Source organism: Protopterus annectens, chromosome 3.part0 (genome assembly GCF_019279795.1).
Source record: "Protopterus annectens isolate FY-2018-M chromosome 3.part0, PAN1.0, whole genome shotgun sequence".
Taxonomy (NCBI): Eukaryota; Metazoa; Chordata; order Ceratodontiformes; family Protopteridae; genus Protopterus; species Protopterus annectens.
In genome coordinates, this window is record NC_056731.1 from 914,773,308 (window position 1) to 914,789,210 (window position 15,903).

General features: G+C 41.5%; 1 protein-coding gene across 1 annotated transcript in view; it reads left to right on the plus strand.

Moving 5' to 3' along the window:
- Positions 1-7,322: 7,322 nt before the first annotated feature.
- THOC1 (THO complex 1) overlaps positions 7,323-15,903 on the plus strand; it is a 1,639,837-nt gene continuing 1,631,256 nt past the window's right edge. The window contains exon 1 of the mRNA XM_044065238.1: positions 7,323-7,432. Coding sequence (XP_043921173.1) covers positions 7,385-7,432 — 48 coding nt within the window. The 5' untranslated portion in view covers positions 7,323-7,384. The remainder of the gene's footprint in view (positions 7,433-15,903) is intronic.

The window sequence follows — 15,903 nt, forward strand, 5'->3', positions numbered from 1 at the left end:
GGTGTGGCAAGAGCCTTAGCAAGTAGTTGAAATCCCAAGGGTGGCAGATGAAGACCATCTCTGGCACAGCATCAAGGTCTGTTGATCATGTCATTCCAGGCTGACAGACACTGGATCCTCTTAAAATGACACCAGAAACTAAGCCGATTATTGAAGTCAATAATTTTCTGTTTGTACTGTGGCATCATCCTAGGTGAAGGTAAAATGCTGCTTAAGACTAAGGACATACCTGCTTGAGACACACAATCCAAGAGCTTAGTCATGCCTCTCTTCATATAGTCCAGACAGGTACATCTCAGGTTGTTCACAACAACATGGTCATAACAGTACCTGTTGTTGACAGACTTGAGAGCATGTATGATATAGTGTATCCTGGCACCTGACAGACAGCTGACCTTGAACTTTTCCTTATTCAGCCTGGTGAGAGGAACATCTGTGTGTCTCACAGTGGAATCTCCGATAATTAATATGCTTGGTTTTGTGTTTTGCCTTAAGGGCTTAACAGGTGAGACACTGGTGCGTGAGCTATTATGTATATTGTGTTCTGCAGAGGAAGTATTATGTGTAGCATGATTGTATTTGTGTTTGTGAGGTCTCTGGTGTTTAGGTATGTTTCTGGTGAGGACCTCCAAATATGTAGGTATGTGTGATGTGAGTTAGAGTGGGCTAGGAGGTGAGGTGTGTATGCTGGCAACTCACTCATTGTCATATGTACTGATTGGTGTGTGAGAGAGCATTGATTCAAGGTTCTTATTATAGCTGCATCTCTCACATGTTGAGTTTGTGTGGACTAGGAGCAGAGGGTTTTCGGTGAACACGAAGCAGTTACTACACTGTCTCAAGATACCCATGTCGACCAAGCTGGCTGGAGAAACTGTGGGAAATTGTCCGTCCATACTGTTAGGTAAATTTGTATGGTCAGGAAAAGAGATCACACTTAGGAATGGCTATTGGATGAGAGGTGTGTTGGTACCTCTGAGGTTAGGTTTAGTGTTCCACCTACAGTAGAGCAGGGCTGCAAAAAACCTCTGGAGGACCACAAGCAAAGTGTAAAGGAAAATTTAATAAGCAAACGTTTGCGTCTATAACCACGAATGGTAACCACTGATACACGGCAGTGCACAATGGTGCTCTACACGCAAACAAGTGCAAACGCAGGGCTTAAATAAAACAATAAATAACCCTTTTAACTTAAACAAGCCAATAAGGATGTTCTCTCTGAGCTCTAGTCCAATCACCCTCGATTACATGGGACCCAGACAGCACTCTCCTCCCACAAAGGTGCAGAAAGGCATTCGCCAACAAAGATGGCTTGAATTTGATGCTCAGAAGTTACAAAACAAACCCTGAAACAGCAAACCTGGAACCAGGCTATGCTACAGATAAACTAGTACAGTATACAATAAAATGGCAAAAGACAATTCAGACAATTCACACAGCAGAATCCAAATGCAAATTAAAAGTGCAATACAAGAGCGAAAACAGGCACTTATAGTTAGCTGGAAGTGAAGGATGCCACAGCTCTTTCAGTATCTCAGTGATGAGCTGGTTTTAGAGCTCAAGTGATACCAAACAGTCTAGATTCAGCAAGTCTGAATCTGGCATATGCTGTAAAATGCAGAAATACTGGAAATTCAAAGGGCATAAAAATCACAGTCACAACAGCAAAAAACAGTTTAAATAAAGCAGCAATTCTCAGCTTAGAAGGGTGTAGGCTATCCACCCTGTTACAAAAAATGTAGACCACAAATCGTCCTAATGTAAAGTAATTGGTTTGGAACTCAAGTGCTTAAACCAGAGTGAAGACACTTAGAATAACACACACAATAAGCCTTAACCAGTAATTCCCAGGTTACAAGGGTGTAGACCACATTCTCCTGCCACAAGAGTTTAGACCACAAATCATCCTAATGTAAGTAACTGGTTTAGAACCCAAGTGCTTAAACCAGAACAAAGACACTTAGAACAACAAGCACAATAAGCCTTCACCCAGCAATTCTCAGCTCAGAAGGGCAGAGGCTACCCTTTCATCCCACAAGAGTGTGGACCACAAACCTTCTTAATGAAAAACAACTGGCCTGAACCCAAGTCCTTAAACCAAAACTAAGAGGCGTAGAAAAAGAAGTCATGTCTTACCATAACGTTCCATCTGTGTTGTAGATCTTTGTTTGTTCATTACTAATAGGACCGCGGTTCCATCCTCGGAACTGATACAGCCATTTCCAAGCTTGCGCCACCCAAAAACTCTCAGCTACAACCTACCCATAATGTCCCTCTCCTAGTTACTCCAGATTGAGTTTACCCACTCCTAGATAATAGACTTAGTAATAGAAAAAATAGTAGAAGGCTCTGTCTGAGCCAATACCCTAACCAGGAGTTTCTAAAGTCCACCAGGAGTTCAGGCAGGGGGAAGGAGGGTGGGAAGTAATGAATGAACAAAGATCTACAACACAGATGGAATGTTATGGCAAGACATAACTTCTTTATCTGATGTTGTAAATCTTTGCTCATTAATTACTAATAGGACCAAGTCCCCAGCTACTTGAGTCCTGGGTGGCCCTAAGGAAGGATATTCCTGAACACCATAAAACAAAAGATGCTTGTCCCCTGGAGGCCAAATCCAATTTGTAATGAGAGATAAAGGTATGAGGTCTTGCCCAAGTGGCTGCTGTGCAGATATCATCCATAGAGGCTCTGGAATGAAATGCTACAGAAGTAGCCATAGATCTGGTAGAATGAGCCTTTATTCTGGAAGGTAAGGATAGTTTATTCTGTTGTTAGATAAAGGTAATGACGTTTCTAAGCCAGGAGGATAAAGTCACTTTGGAAACAGGTTTACCCAATCTGGGTCCTGCAAAGGCCACAGACAATTGATCTGTTTTCCTGAAAGATTTAGTCCTGTCCAAATAACAACGAAGCTGCCGATGCACATCAAGGGTGTGCAAAAGGTACTCCCCTCTATTAGAATGCTGAGGGAAAAAAAACAGCAGGTCAATAGATTGGTTAATGGAAAAAACAGAAATGACCTTGGGCAAGAAAGAAGGGTCAGTACGAAGGGACACCCTATCCATGTGGAAGATCAAGTAAGGTCTCTTGACACTCAAGGCCTGCAGCTCAGATACTCTTCTTGCTGAGGTAAGTGCCACTAGAAGTAAGGTTTTCCATGACAAAAATTTTAAATCACATGAATCAAAGGGCTTGAAAGGAGGACCTGTGAGAGACTGACATACCAAAGTCAAGTCCCAAGGTTCTAAGGGAGGTTTGACCAGAGGTTTAACATGTAATACTCCTTTCAAAAAGATCTTGCATAGGCGGTGTGACATCATTGAAGAATGATCAAGTCCATTATGAAAACTGGCGATAGCTGCTAAATGTACAGTGATCATCAATGCTGAGGCTCTTGCATGTAAAATAGTAGTCAGGTATTGTAGGCTCTTTTGAATAGGTATAGAGAAAGGGTCTAAGTTCTGATCTTTGGCCTAAATAGAGAACCTAGTCCATTTACTAAAATAAAGTTTCCTGGTGGAAGGTTTGTGTGAAGCCAGAAGAATTTCACGAACAGGAGATGGGATGTCAAGCAGCCTGGCAATCACTGGAAGTGGAGGAACCAAGCTGTGAGCTTGAGACTGTGGAGGTTCAGATGAATCAGTCCCTGAGGATGAGATAACAGGTCCTGGGAATGATCCAGGATCCACGGGCTGTGAATCAGATGAGGCCATAGAAACGGAAACCAGACTCGACATGGCCAGTAGGGAGCAATGAGGATCACTTTGCTTCTCAACCTCTGAGCTTTCTGGAGAAATTTTGGAATGAGGGGAAATGGGGGAAAGGCATACAGAAGACCATGGGGCCAATCGTGCATTAGAGCGTCCCTCTGTGGTTCCCCCTGAGGGGGGATCATGGCAAAATAGCTTCTGCATTTGAAGTTTAGGGGAAGCAAACAGGTCGCAGCAAGGCTTGCCCCAGTGTTGGAAAATCCAATCCGCTGTTACAGGGTTGAGGAACTACTCGTGAGGCTTCAGGATGTTCCTGCTTAGATTGTCCGCAATAAAGTTGGAACTCCCAGGAATGTGTGTTGCCATAAGAAAGTGGTTGGAAGCTATCGCCAGGTGCCAAATCCTCATGGCTTCCTGACACAGGGGGTAAGACCTGGTTCTGCCTTGCTTGTTGATATACCAGATGACTGACATGTTGTCTGACTGAATTGCAATGGTCCCAGAGGGTAGGGATGCATGGTACGCTTGCAATGCTAAGAGAACTGCCCTCAGTTCCAGGACATTTATGTGCAAATTGGCCTCCATGAGAGACCAGGTGCCTTGGGCTTCCCTGGAAATGCCCCCCCACCCTAACAGGGAAGCATCCGTGGTTACCGTGGCCGTGTGCTGGGGAAAGCAGAACGGTCGACACCAAAGATTCACTTGTGGCTTCATTCACCATAGCATTTCTTCCTTGCAATGGTTTGTAAGATGTATCATTTGGTTAAGTGGGTGAGTTAGCAATGACCATTGTGCGGAAAGGAGCCACTGCAGGATTCTCATGTGTAGTCTTGCCAGTGGTACCAATGTAATGGCAGCCACCATGGAGCCTAAAAGTCACAGTCAAAGACGTGCTGGTACATAGGTCTGAGGAAGAAGGTCTTTGATTTGGTGTCTTATTTTCAAAAGCCTGTGAGGGAGGAGAAAAGCTTGACAGGATGCTGTGTCGAAGACTGCTCCAATAAATTCCAGTGTCTTCATTGGGGACATTTGAGATTTGTCTTTTTCTGATTGTAATCCCCAAGCGGAGAGCGAGACCATGAGTGTAAGACAGGCTGCGGACTAGGAGATTCCTGGTCGGAGCAGTAAGGAGCCAATCATCTAGATAGGAAAACACCCGGAATCCTTGTTGAAGATGAGCTACCACAACTGCCATACATTTGGTGAACACTCAGGGGGCTGTCGAGAGATCGAATGGCAATGCCCTGAAGTGGTAGTGATTGGCTCCCAGCCAGAAGCGGAGAAACCTCCGGGAGCAGTGATCCATCTTTATGTGGTAGTAAGCATCCTGGAGGTCTATATTGCACATCCAGTTGTCCCTCCCTAAGAAGGGAAGAATGGACTGTACTGTGACCATGCGGAATTTTTGAGGTTTGATAAATTTGTTCAATAGGCTGAGATCCAGGATTGGTCTCCAGTCCCGTCTTTTTTGGCACTAAAAAGAACCTCGAGTAAAACCCGGATCCTGTCTGGTCTGGTGGGACTGGTTGGATGACTCTTTTTCTTAGCAGCTTTTCCACAACCTGCACTAGATCTAATTTAGAAAAACTCTTAGTGGATCTAAAGGAGGCTGCTGAAGGAGAATCAGGTCTTTCTAGAAAGGGGCTAAACCTCTGCCTCAAAAAAGGGTTGTAAGTTGGAGAGTATCTTGTCCTTGGCAGGTATTCGAGTTTTGGAGCCAATGGAGCTGAAGAATGTCGGCACCATGGCCGGGGATGGTGCTGAAGCAGGTACAGTCATCGGAGCCAATGTCAGATCCAAGGATGGCACCAAAGACAGTGGTGCTGAGGTTGGAACTGAAATAGGGGTGAATATCATGGACGACACCCAGGGAGAGGACACAGAGCCTGGTGCTGAAGAGGTCTGCAGTGAAGCATGGAGCCAACTCAGTTCCATAACTGACGGAGATGCAGGAACCGATTGATTCCATTTTTCCTTATGTTTTTTGGTCTTTGGAGGGGGTGAGACCTCTGACCCAGATAGAGCCTCCAAAAAAGATGTCTTGAGAAAACCTTTTAAAATAAGTTTATTTTTACGTTCTGCTAGTGTACGATTACTAAAACTAGCTAGCACAAATGTCACAGTCAGCTTTAATATGATCCACGCCCAAACAGTAGACACAACGAGCATGTGTATCTCAGTTAGGCATCTTACGCCCACAATTGTCACACTGTTTAAACCCCAACTTAGGAATGTCTGACATAGTAAGGCAACAAGGCTATCCTATAGAAAAAAACAAAACAAGGGAGAGAAAAAGGGAGAGAATACCAATGATGGTATTTAAAAAATACCACAAGTAGTAAGGAAGGGCCTGTCAAAGGCAGGTGAGAGGGACATGCCAATAGTGGTAGAAATTAAATTACCAAAGTAAAGGGTAGGGAATAGGATTAGGTTATAGGCGACAGTGAGAAATGTCTAACTTGACTAAAAAATAAACAATTTTGAAGAGAAACTGTCTTAAAAATAACAATTTTCTACTTAGCTTTGAGAGAGATGGCTAGCACATCTGACTAGGAACGCGGCAAATGAGATGTGGAGTAACTAGGAGAGGGGCATTATGAGTAGGTCTTAGCTGAGAGTTTTTGGCTGGCGCTAGCTTGGAAACGGCCGTATCGGTTCCGAGGACAGAACCGAGGTCCTATTAGTAATTAATGAACAAAGATTTACAACATCAGATTAACAATTACATTTTATAATCAAGCTACTAACAAGCTGTAAGAAATGCAATAGAATAAATGCAATTAAAACACTTTTAAGAACTTGCAGCAAAAGCAAAATAAAGTAATAAAGTAGGAATCAAGGACAAAGCTCATCAGATTCAGGGAAAAACATCTGGAAATAATATGGGACAATCAGGGAAAATTTTTTAAAATATTAGTACATTTAACTTGAGAAATTAACAGAATAATAGAATGTTAATTAATAAATATTTTCTGAAGTAAACTAGGTCTATAATTCTAATTATGGTAATTATTTATCAACCTAATTCACCACTTTTCTCCAAAAGTCATCAATGTTAGGAGGGATAGAGAGTGACAGCCATATCTCTCAACCTCTTTGAACAAGAAATCTGGAAAAAGCCATAAATAAAAGTGGGGCAAAGGCCCAAAAATAGGGACAATTTTTAAATCTAACTCTTACAAACTTAGTCGATAGACTAACAGCTTTTGTATTAGCAGGAATTTTTCTGAAGGATATGAAATCTGAAACTCATGTCGGTATTTTTTTTTTCTAATTTAAGTCTTTAATGATTTGTCACTAATTTGCCAGAACCCCCCACGCACACAATTTTATGAAAAACATACCAAAAATATGTGGCCAAAATCTGGACATTCTGCGAAAATCTGTACAGTTGAGAGGATCACTTGACAGCACTAAAATTCGATTCAAAATCATGGACATTCTAGAAAATAAGAGACAGTTGACATGCATCCATTTTATGCCCTTACATTTCCAAAATAAATTTGGCCATGTACATTGCATTTGGCCAACCCAACAGAAAAAAACTTTTAAACTGCAGAACAACAGATTTCCAGAAGAGGTATCAAGCGCGTCGATTACAGTAAGCACACCCGCACGTTGTGTAGGTCTCTGAATTGTTTGTATCCCAGAATCCCTTACGCTGCAAAATGTCGCCTTCTATGTTTCGGTTTGTAGAGGCACGAGAGAGGTTTACTGTAAGTAATGTTGTAGAACTGTCTTAATTGTTTGTTAGTCTCAGAAACCATAATTTCTCTTTCGCTCTAGGTTTAGGTTGATATAAAAAAGTAGCAGACGTTACCTGACAGCTTGTGTGCATGTGTGTCTGTCTCCAAATGTATCTCTGGAAATTGCATTAGTCGTGTAATAAGCACGCAGTGTGCCTGACAGTTTAAGCTGTATGTAATCTATTGCGAGTATTATATCTCTCTATTCCTTCAGGGGCGAATCTGACGTAAGAGCATCAGGTAGGGAGGAAGTATGCAAAGTAGTGGGATAATAGTGTGCGTTGGTGCTGATGTGGTATAAACAGTAAGCTTAGTAGTGGACTTTCTTTCCTTTGCGTGGTGCTGCTGGGAGGATGAAATCTTAACTGATTGACGGAAGAAATGCACATAGTTAAAACAGGTGACAATAGGTGACAATATATTGAGATGGTAATAAGAAAATTCAGTTAAGATGTGTTAGCAATATTCTGTAACACTCAGGCAGTCTTGTCCCCATGGTCCTAATTTGCTGTTTGTAAAATATAATAATTCATGATCATCTTTGTATCTAAACTGATCGTAAGCTTTATGTTATAGCTTGTTTAATTCTGTATCCAAATTGAATGGGAGTAAGCCTTTTGTTGTAATCTGTAGTAAGACAGCACCTCGTTTGTTTGCTGTCTATTCTGAATGTTGGAAGCATGTTTGTAACTAACTATAGCAATACTTTTGTACTGTGTACCATTTTGAGCCTAAAATTGTTTAACCAGGATTGATGTACTACCATGGTTAATAAGTTTAAAGTAAAACGTTTTGTCTGGGTATGGTTGTAGAAACTACCTTTTTTATCTCAGTCTTACTAGATGTACTCATGCAGCTTGCCTTTATTATTGGGGAAGTTCTCCAGAAAGTGAGAACCTAACCCATACAAACAGGAAACTATCTAATTCTAAAACATATAATCTTGAAATTCTGATTTTTGCAAAGTTGTGAAGTGAGAAAAATCTTAGTTAACTGTATATAGGGGAGTATTACTTTAAATTAGTAAAGCATTCTTGAAAATTAGAGAGCAATACTGTCGAATAGCAGACCGATTTTAAAGGGATGATTAAGCTGTATTTGAGAATGTGGCCAGTGTTGTGTTTCATTGCTATGCTCCCCCCTAGGCAATGTAATCTTAAGTAAATATTTAAACTTAAAATCTTAACTGTAATCTTAAAATACAGTGCTAAACCTGACCTTTTTAACCCTATATTTAAAACTTTAACTTTCACTGTAATCCTGAAGATATAAATGAGAATGTGGCCCTTCTTGTTTGCAGGCAGTCATAGTGTCACTTGCATAAGTGCATGCCCCCTGTAGGCCAGAATCATCAGTCTTAGTAAGGAGCAGTAAAATAAATGAATTAGATGTTGTAGAGTCAAAAAAGCCTTAGCAGAAAATTCAGTTATCGGTAATTCCTCCATTTAAAGTTCATCCATGTTGGATAAAGTCGTGTGCACCCTTACGTAAATTATCTTTTAATTTTAAATGCTGTCTTGCTTGAGACCAGAGGCCGTCTTGGTGTTGATGCCAGTATGTGGGTCATCAGAATTAGTTTATTTGCTTACTGTTTGGTGGTTGTAATATATATGTCATTGAATTTCCTCAGGGCACTTGTAAGCTACTCACTGATCTAAAATTCTAGTACTGTCCACATGAGCAGTCACTATAAGACCAAGCATGTCTTCCTGTCCTATGGAAACTTTAAAGTTAATTTTAGAAGATGCCGTAAATTGTGAGCATCCTCCTGTATATAATTCTAAAATTATTTTCTCAGTTGTATTTAGTTTTAACAAAAACATTCAACAATTTGGACAGTTCTGAGACTGATAGTTTTCACTGGGTATCTGAGTGTCTTACAAGTGCAGATAACTCTCAGAAACTTGTGCCAGCCTGTTACCAAAGCAGTCAACAAAGTCAGCATAGGCAGACACTGGAATTATTTATGCCTGACAGTGAATGAGATGAACCATGATTGGTTGTAGAATTCTGCAGTTTCGGTAAAAGTCCTTTTAAAAGTCTGTTCTTTTTTTATAACTCAGAGTGGTACTTTTACTGCCCTGACTCTTTGATCCAAAGTGAAGGCACTGTGTATATACAGTTGATAGTCTTTTTCTAATATAATCCCCATTGCTTGTGAAAAAATGCAAAGAACAGTGTTTTATGAAATCACCTCAGTTGTTCGATCCATGATACAGCAAAGCTTAATTTGTTTGATCTTAGACTTATAAAGGTGGAGAAGCTTAATAAATTAGCTGGAAAGTTGTGAAAGTTGATCTTTTGACAGGATTTTCTAAGTAGCTGTTATTAACAAAGCTGTCATAACTGTCTCATTAATTGTTCCCATTGTGCAGGTTTGGTCTTTGTCAGAATTTTGATTTAGTGTGTGTCTGTGTGTGTCTGTGTGTGTGCATGTGAATAAGGTACGCATTTTATTTTGATCTTTGCTAGGAGTTTGATTTAATGTTTTTTCTGTGAACAAGTTGTGCCTCTTTTTATCGTTTATTGCCATGACATGCATTAAGATTTTGCACTCGTCTGTTCAGAAGATGCATTTATCCATGCAGTATGAAACACACAAAAGATGCATATAGGCATGAGCTTTGCAAGGATGTGTAGCATGTCAGGACTTTTATATTCTTTTGTTGGAATGAAAATTAGTCTATGACTTAGTTATATTCATCAGTGCAGGTGGAGAGTAGCCATTTTGTGTAGTCAGTGGTCTTGTGTACACTTTGTAGTGAGAGACTTTACTTGTTCATTCACCGGGGCAAGACCAGAGCTGAACATAATCTGTGAGCTCTGCTTCATTAAGCCAGCCAAATGAATACAGTATCCCCCCACAAAGTGTGCAAATAAGTTCCAAATGTATATTTCATTATCACAGCTTCTTCCAGTATGAACTTTTCAATATTGTCAGTAGTGCTGCAGTTGGACCATTTGACCTGTTTTTGTGTGTTTGCTTATGAAGTGGTGTGTTTGTACTACAGGTGGAGGGCACAGATTTTGTGTGTAGAGGTCTGCCTCATGTTGCAGAACATATTAGCTCCCTTTACTATAACATTCCACACCGCATAATATCATTTAACCAACTTGTTTTCATTTTGTGAGTGTGAAATTTATGTGCAAGAACATTGTCTAGAACCTAATGCAAAATGTGAATTTTTTTTGAAATAATTGCCCACAAACTGAGTGCTATATTAAACCGCTTTGTGTTCTTAATGCCACGCTTTTGTGTTTTTATTTTAAACTTCCATTAGTTTAAGAAATGTGAAAACATTTTTTTTTTACTCATTTGCAAACAGTTTTGAGTGTTTACATAATTGAAACATTATGCATCTTATAAAGGTTTGCTTGCTGAAAAACTTTTCTGCATGGTTTCTTGTTTTGATTTGAAGTTCTGAATGTTTGTTAAACATTTTCATGCATAATTAAATGTCAATTTGTCTTGTGACAGAAATGTTAGTTTGTTGTTTGGGCATAGTGTCTGAAGTGTTTCAGATGCAGTGGCTAACCGAAAACTATTGCTCAGTGATCTAAATTTCAATAAAGACATGCGTTCTGCAAAGATGCCCCAAGTTCCAGTACTTTGGCAGCTTTATCGCTCCTATACTTTGTGTAATGTACCACTGCAGAGGCATAGAAAGTGTGTTTTTGCTTTAGCTTGTATCATTGTATAATGAGGGTTTTGGGTTCTTTTGAAAAGTATTAATATTTCCCTTTTAGCGTTGTGATAACATGAAAGCGCTCACTGTCTTTATAATCAATTGGGTTAAAAGTTCGTTTTAAAGGGTTATCTGCTTTGGTGTTGCCTTTTTTCAGCTATTTTTGCATTGGAGAAATTTTTCTACTCTTTGGAGCTGCTAAATAGTATTGGAGGGCTCCTAAAGCAGAAATGAAGGGAAGCATCAGCATGGAGGAAGGGAGGGGAAGCTGTGGAGAGTTTGGAAGTGGAAGGTAAGAATTTGGAGAAACGTTTGGTTGATATGGACCTTCAGAATGTTACCAAAGGTTACTGTATGGTGAATGCTGTTACAAATGAGCAGCGTTTAGCTGTCACCGTGGAGAAGGAATGAAGTGAGTCTGAAGTGGTGCAGGTAACAGAACTGGAGTCAGGAGGGCATGTAAATGGCGTTCTGATAAACATAGTAGAGTAGAATGATCCGGGTAACAGTTCTGCTGTTTCATGGAGTGAGATGGCAGATATTTTCAGAATTGCTGAGGATGGTGATATGACAGCAGAGAATGCAGCAGTTAATTGTACAACAGTAACAGAAAGCAAAAAAGGAAAGCAGCAACAGTCTGAGAAGTTGTTTGGTTTTGTGGCAGCAGATAATGCAGTAACTAAAATGTGCAGCAGTGAAAGTAGGCAAAAAGGAGAGTCTCTCTCTCTCTGTCTCTGTCTCTGTGTCTCTCTCTCTCTCTCTCTCTCTCTCTCTCTCTCTCTCTCTCTCTCTCTGTCTCTGTCTCTGTGTCTCTCTCTCTCTCTCACACCCTGCTGCCTCGTGGTTTTGGCGTCTTTCCAGGCTTGTTAGTTGTTACTGAAGCACCTACCAAGGGGAGAAAACGCTGACAGAAGAAAGGAGCCACTTTTGAGATTTTAAGTATTTTCTTCAGATTTTTTTTGTTTGTTTAGAATTACTGCTTTGCCGTCTACTTTTCGGCGTTTTCTGGCTTGCTAAAGTTTATCTGTATTAGAAACCGTATTTAGAACACATCTAGAGCCTGTTTACTGCATTTCTTGTGTTGCACTTAATTTAAAATCGTTTTATTCTCTTAAAATTGCATTTTACCTGACTTTGGCTTAGCACTCAAGTGTGGGGTCATTTATTGCACTGTTGTGAATATTTTGCTACTTGTGTATCCCTGCTACCTTTTAAACTAAAACAAACAAAAAAGTCTTGCTTTTTCCCCACTTTCTGAAATTTAAGAAAGTTCAGTTACAGATTTGCTCTTCTGAACTGTTTATAAGTTTCTTGGAGGCCAGTGCTTGCTTGGGCTAAAGGGAAGTCTGTGTTCACCAGTGGCAGTGGTTAACACTGAGCAGCCTGCCTGTCCCTGTAGGAGTGGTTACTGCCTAGAAGCTGTAGTTTTATTGGCCATTTTGGGTCAATTCTAAACTCCTTGATCTCTCTCTTAAAACCCTGCAACTCTCTTTTTGCGTGATCTTGCGCACAGAGCAGCGTCGGGCACCGCCTCTTAAAAAGGTTTAAACTATCCCCGGCTCCACAAAGTCTGCTCTTAACTTTTTCCCTTAGAACTGCTCTAAATCTCTAAGCACACTATTTTCATTCTAAAGCCCTGCACTTGCTCATATAAGTAAACACAAACTAAAGCACTACATCCTCTTATACTCCTTCTAAGCACTTGCTTCCTATTGGTTCTTTCTGATCAGTCAATAAGTAGTTCCCTATATTATTCAGGCATGTCCAAAGTTCAGTTTCGGGTTTACTCTCTAGTCCAGCTGGTGAATCTGGGAATCTTGAGGCAATGTTACAACTGCCTTATGTATACAGACCACCCTCTCCTCCTCCCAACAAGCTCAAATATATGTGAGAGATGCAACTATATAGCCAAACTGGAGGCTAAGCTCTCTAAACCCAGTACAGGCACAGCCTGTCAGGAGGAGAAGATAACCACACGCACCACAAATCCAGTCTCGCATAGACCTATCGCATCAGCAAACCAAACACATAAACACACAAAAACATACTCTGAGGCTCTAAATAAAAATCTGCCTAAGCAGCATAGACCTCCAAAGCAGACATCCAAGCAACACCTACCACGAAACAATATCCACGTAGCACATAGCTTACAAAGTCAGTGTGCCACACAGTCACAGCCCTTAAGGCTAAACAACGCACCTAATACACTTGTAATAGGTGACTCTATTGTCAGACACACTGACGTCCCACTCACCAGGCTGAACAAGGAAAAGGTTACTGTAAGCTGCCTGTCTGGTGCCAGGATCCGCCACAAAACACAAGCACTCGGGTCACTCCAAAGCAAGTACAAATATGACTCCGTCATTGTCCATGCTGGTGTGAATGACCTGAGATGTACCTCCCTGGACTACATGAAAAAAGACGTACAGGAGCTCTTTGATCATGTAGCCCAGGTGACCTGAGATGTACCTCCCTGGACTACATGAAAAAAGACGTACAGGAGCTCTTTGATCATGTAGCCCAGGCCGGTATGACCCTGACCTTGAGTAGCATCTTACCCTCACCAAGAATGATGCCACAGTGTAAAGACAAAATGATTAATTTTAACAATTGGCTAAAGTATTGGTGTCATTCAAAGGGGATCCAGTGTCTGTCAGCCTGGGATGACATGCACGACAAGCCACGTTGCTTCGCTAGGGACGGCTTGCACCTGTCACGAATACTGGCAAAGGCTCTTGCTTCCCCAGTAGTGCCTTTTTTAGGCAAGGCTCAAAAGACAAACCCACCCCCATAGACAACTTACAGAAAAAAAAACTAAGGGTAATGCTGCTCAACGCCAGAAGTCTAAACCTCAAGATGCACGCACTCGAGACTCTCCTCAGTATGGAAAATATCTATCTGTGCAGTAACAGAAACCTGGTTCAAGGCTCCAGAGAGCACCCCAGCACTACCAGGTTATACTTCATACCATGCTTTCTGGCCCCAAAACTCAGACCGAACCACAAAAGGAGGGGGAGTATCCATATTTATCAAAGATACCCACACCTCCAGGTTAGTGGCACTGCACGAAGTATCAGAGACAATCCATGTGCAACTAACAGTGGGAAAAATTGCCTTTCAGTTTGTAGCCTGCTACAGACCACCCTCCCAAATACAGGAACCTCACTCGGCTTTCCTGAGAACACTGGAGAATATGAAGGTCTCTCCAAACACTATTATATTGGGTGACTTCAACTACCCAAACATCGATTGGGAAAACTACTCAAGCCCAAACACCCTTGCCCAATGGTTCCTAGAATTTCTAAACTCAAATGCTATGGAACAACTGGTCACCACTCCCACAAGAGGAGAAAACATAATTGCTCTGATCATCACCAACATGGGATCTGTATGTTCCACACCAGAGGTATACCCCTCATTGGTAAGATCAGACCATAAACAAATCTCACTGGACATCCATATTCCGTCCCCACCCCTAGCCAAGGAAACTACGGTGAAGAACATCTCAAAAGCAAACTTCACAATTCTCAAACCTGAGGTGGAATCCTTCAAAGCCCCCGGGCCAGTGGAAAATACGGCCCAAAATGCAGAATCCTTTACAAAAGCATTCTATGGATACCTACAGGAATGCATGGAGCATACTATCCCAAATAAAACCAAGACTCACTCCTCCAAAGGCAGGAGACCTATCTGGTGGACCCCAGCCATAAATAAGCTATACAACAGAAAGAGAAAGCTACTATATGACACAGCAAAATCCCAAAAAGGGAAGGCGTCACTGATCAGTACTAGCAAGAAACTACGATCCCTCATAAAATCATCTAATGCCAGCTTCGAAAAAAAAATTGCACAAGACACTAAAGATGATCACAAGGCCTTCTTTAGTTATGTCAGAAACCTGGGAGGCAACTCCCAGATATGCTCTGAGTTAGTGCAAAATGACAAAAAATACACTGAACCCACAGACATTGCCAAAATCCTGGCAGAAAGGTTCAGTGCAAACTTCTCTCCCCCTTCCCCCACAAAAGAGCAAATGTCTATCCCAACAGGGTGTAGCCTTCCTGAGATAACAGATGCACAGGTGAGAGCTGAAGCAAAAAAACACAGCATCAATGGGACCAGACGGTTTCCCGGGCTGTGTCTTGCATGAACTCCAAGAAGAACTAAACCCTCATATAAAGTCACTGTTCAATCTCAGCCTTATTACAGGATATGTACCCAAGGAATGGCATACAGCAACAGTGGTCCCACTCCACAAAGGTGGTGCCACAGCAGCCCCCGCCCTATAAGCCTGACTAGCCCGGTCTGCAAAGCTATGGAGCGTATCATCATGGAAATCATAAACAAAGACTTTGGGAACCTCCAGACACTGGATCCTACCTAGTTCGGCTTCGTTAAGGGCAGATCTTGCCTCTTGAACCTGGTCGACTTCTTTGAAACAGTTACCAAAGCCATAGATGAAGGGTAGTCCACACAGCCTACCTGGACCTCGCAAAAGCCTTCGACACAATACCCAACTCGGGCATCATAAATAAGCTCACCAGCTTATATATCAACCCTTATGTCGCAAGATGGGTTGCAAACTGGCTCTGGGATAGAACCCACATGGTCAGAATAGCAGGTGCCATGTCAGACTCTAAACCAATTACAAGTGGTGTCCCACAGGGCTCAGTCCTGGGACCTCTCTTGTTCGGTATATATTTCTCAGAGGTACAGGCCAACGCGGGTGGACTATGGCTGACCAAGTTCGCAGAT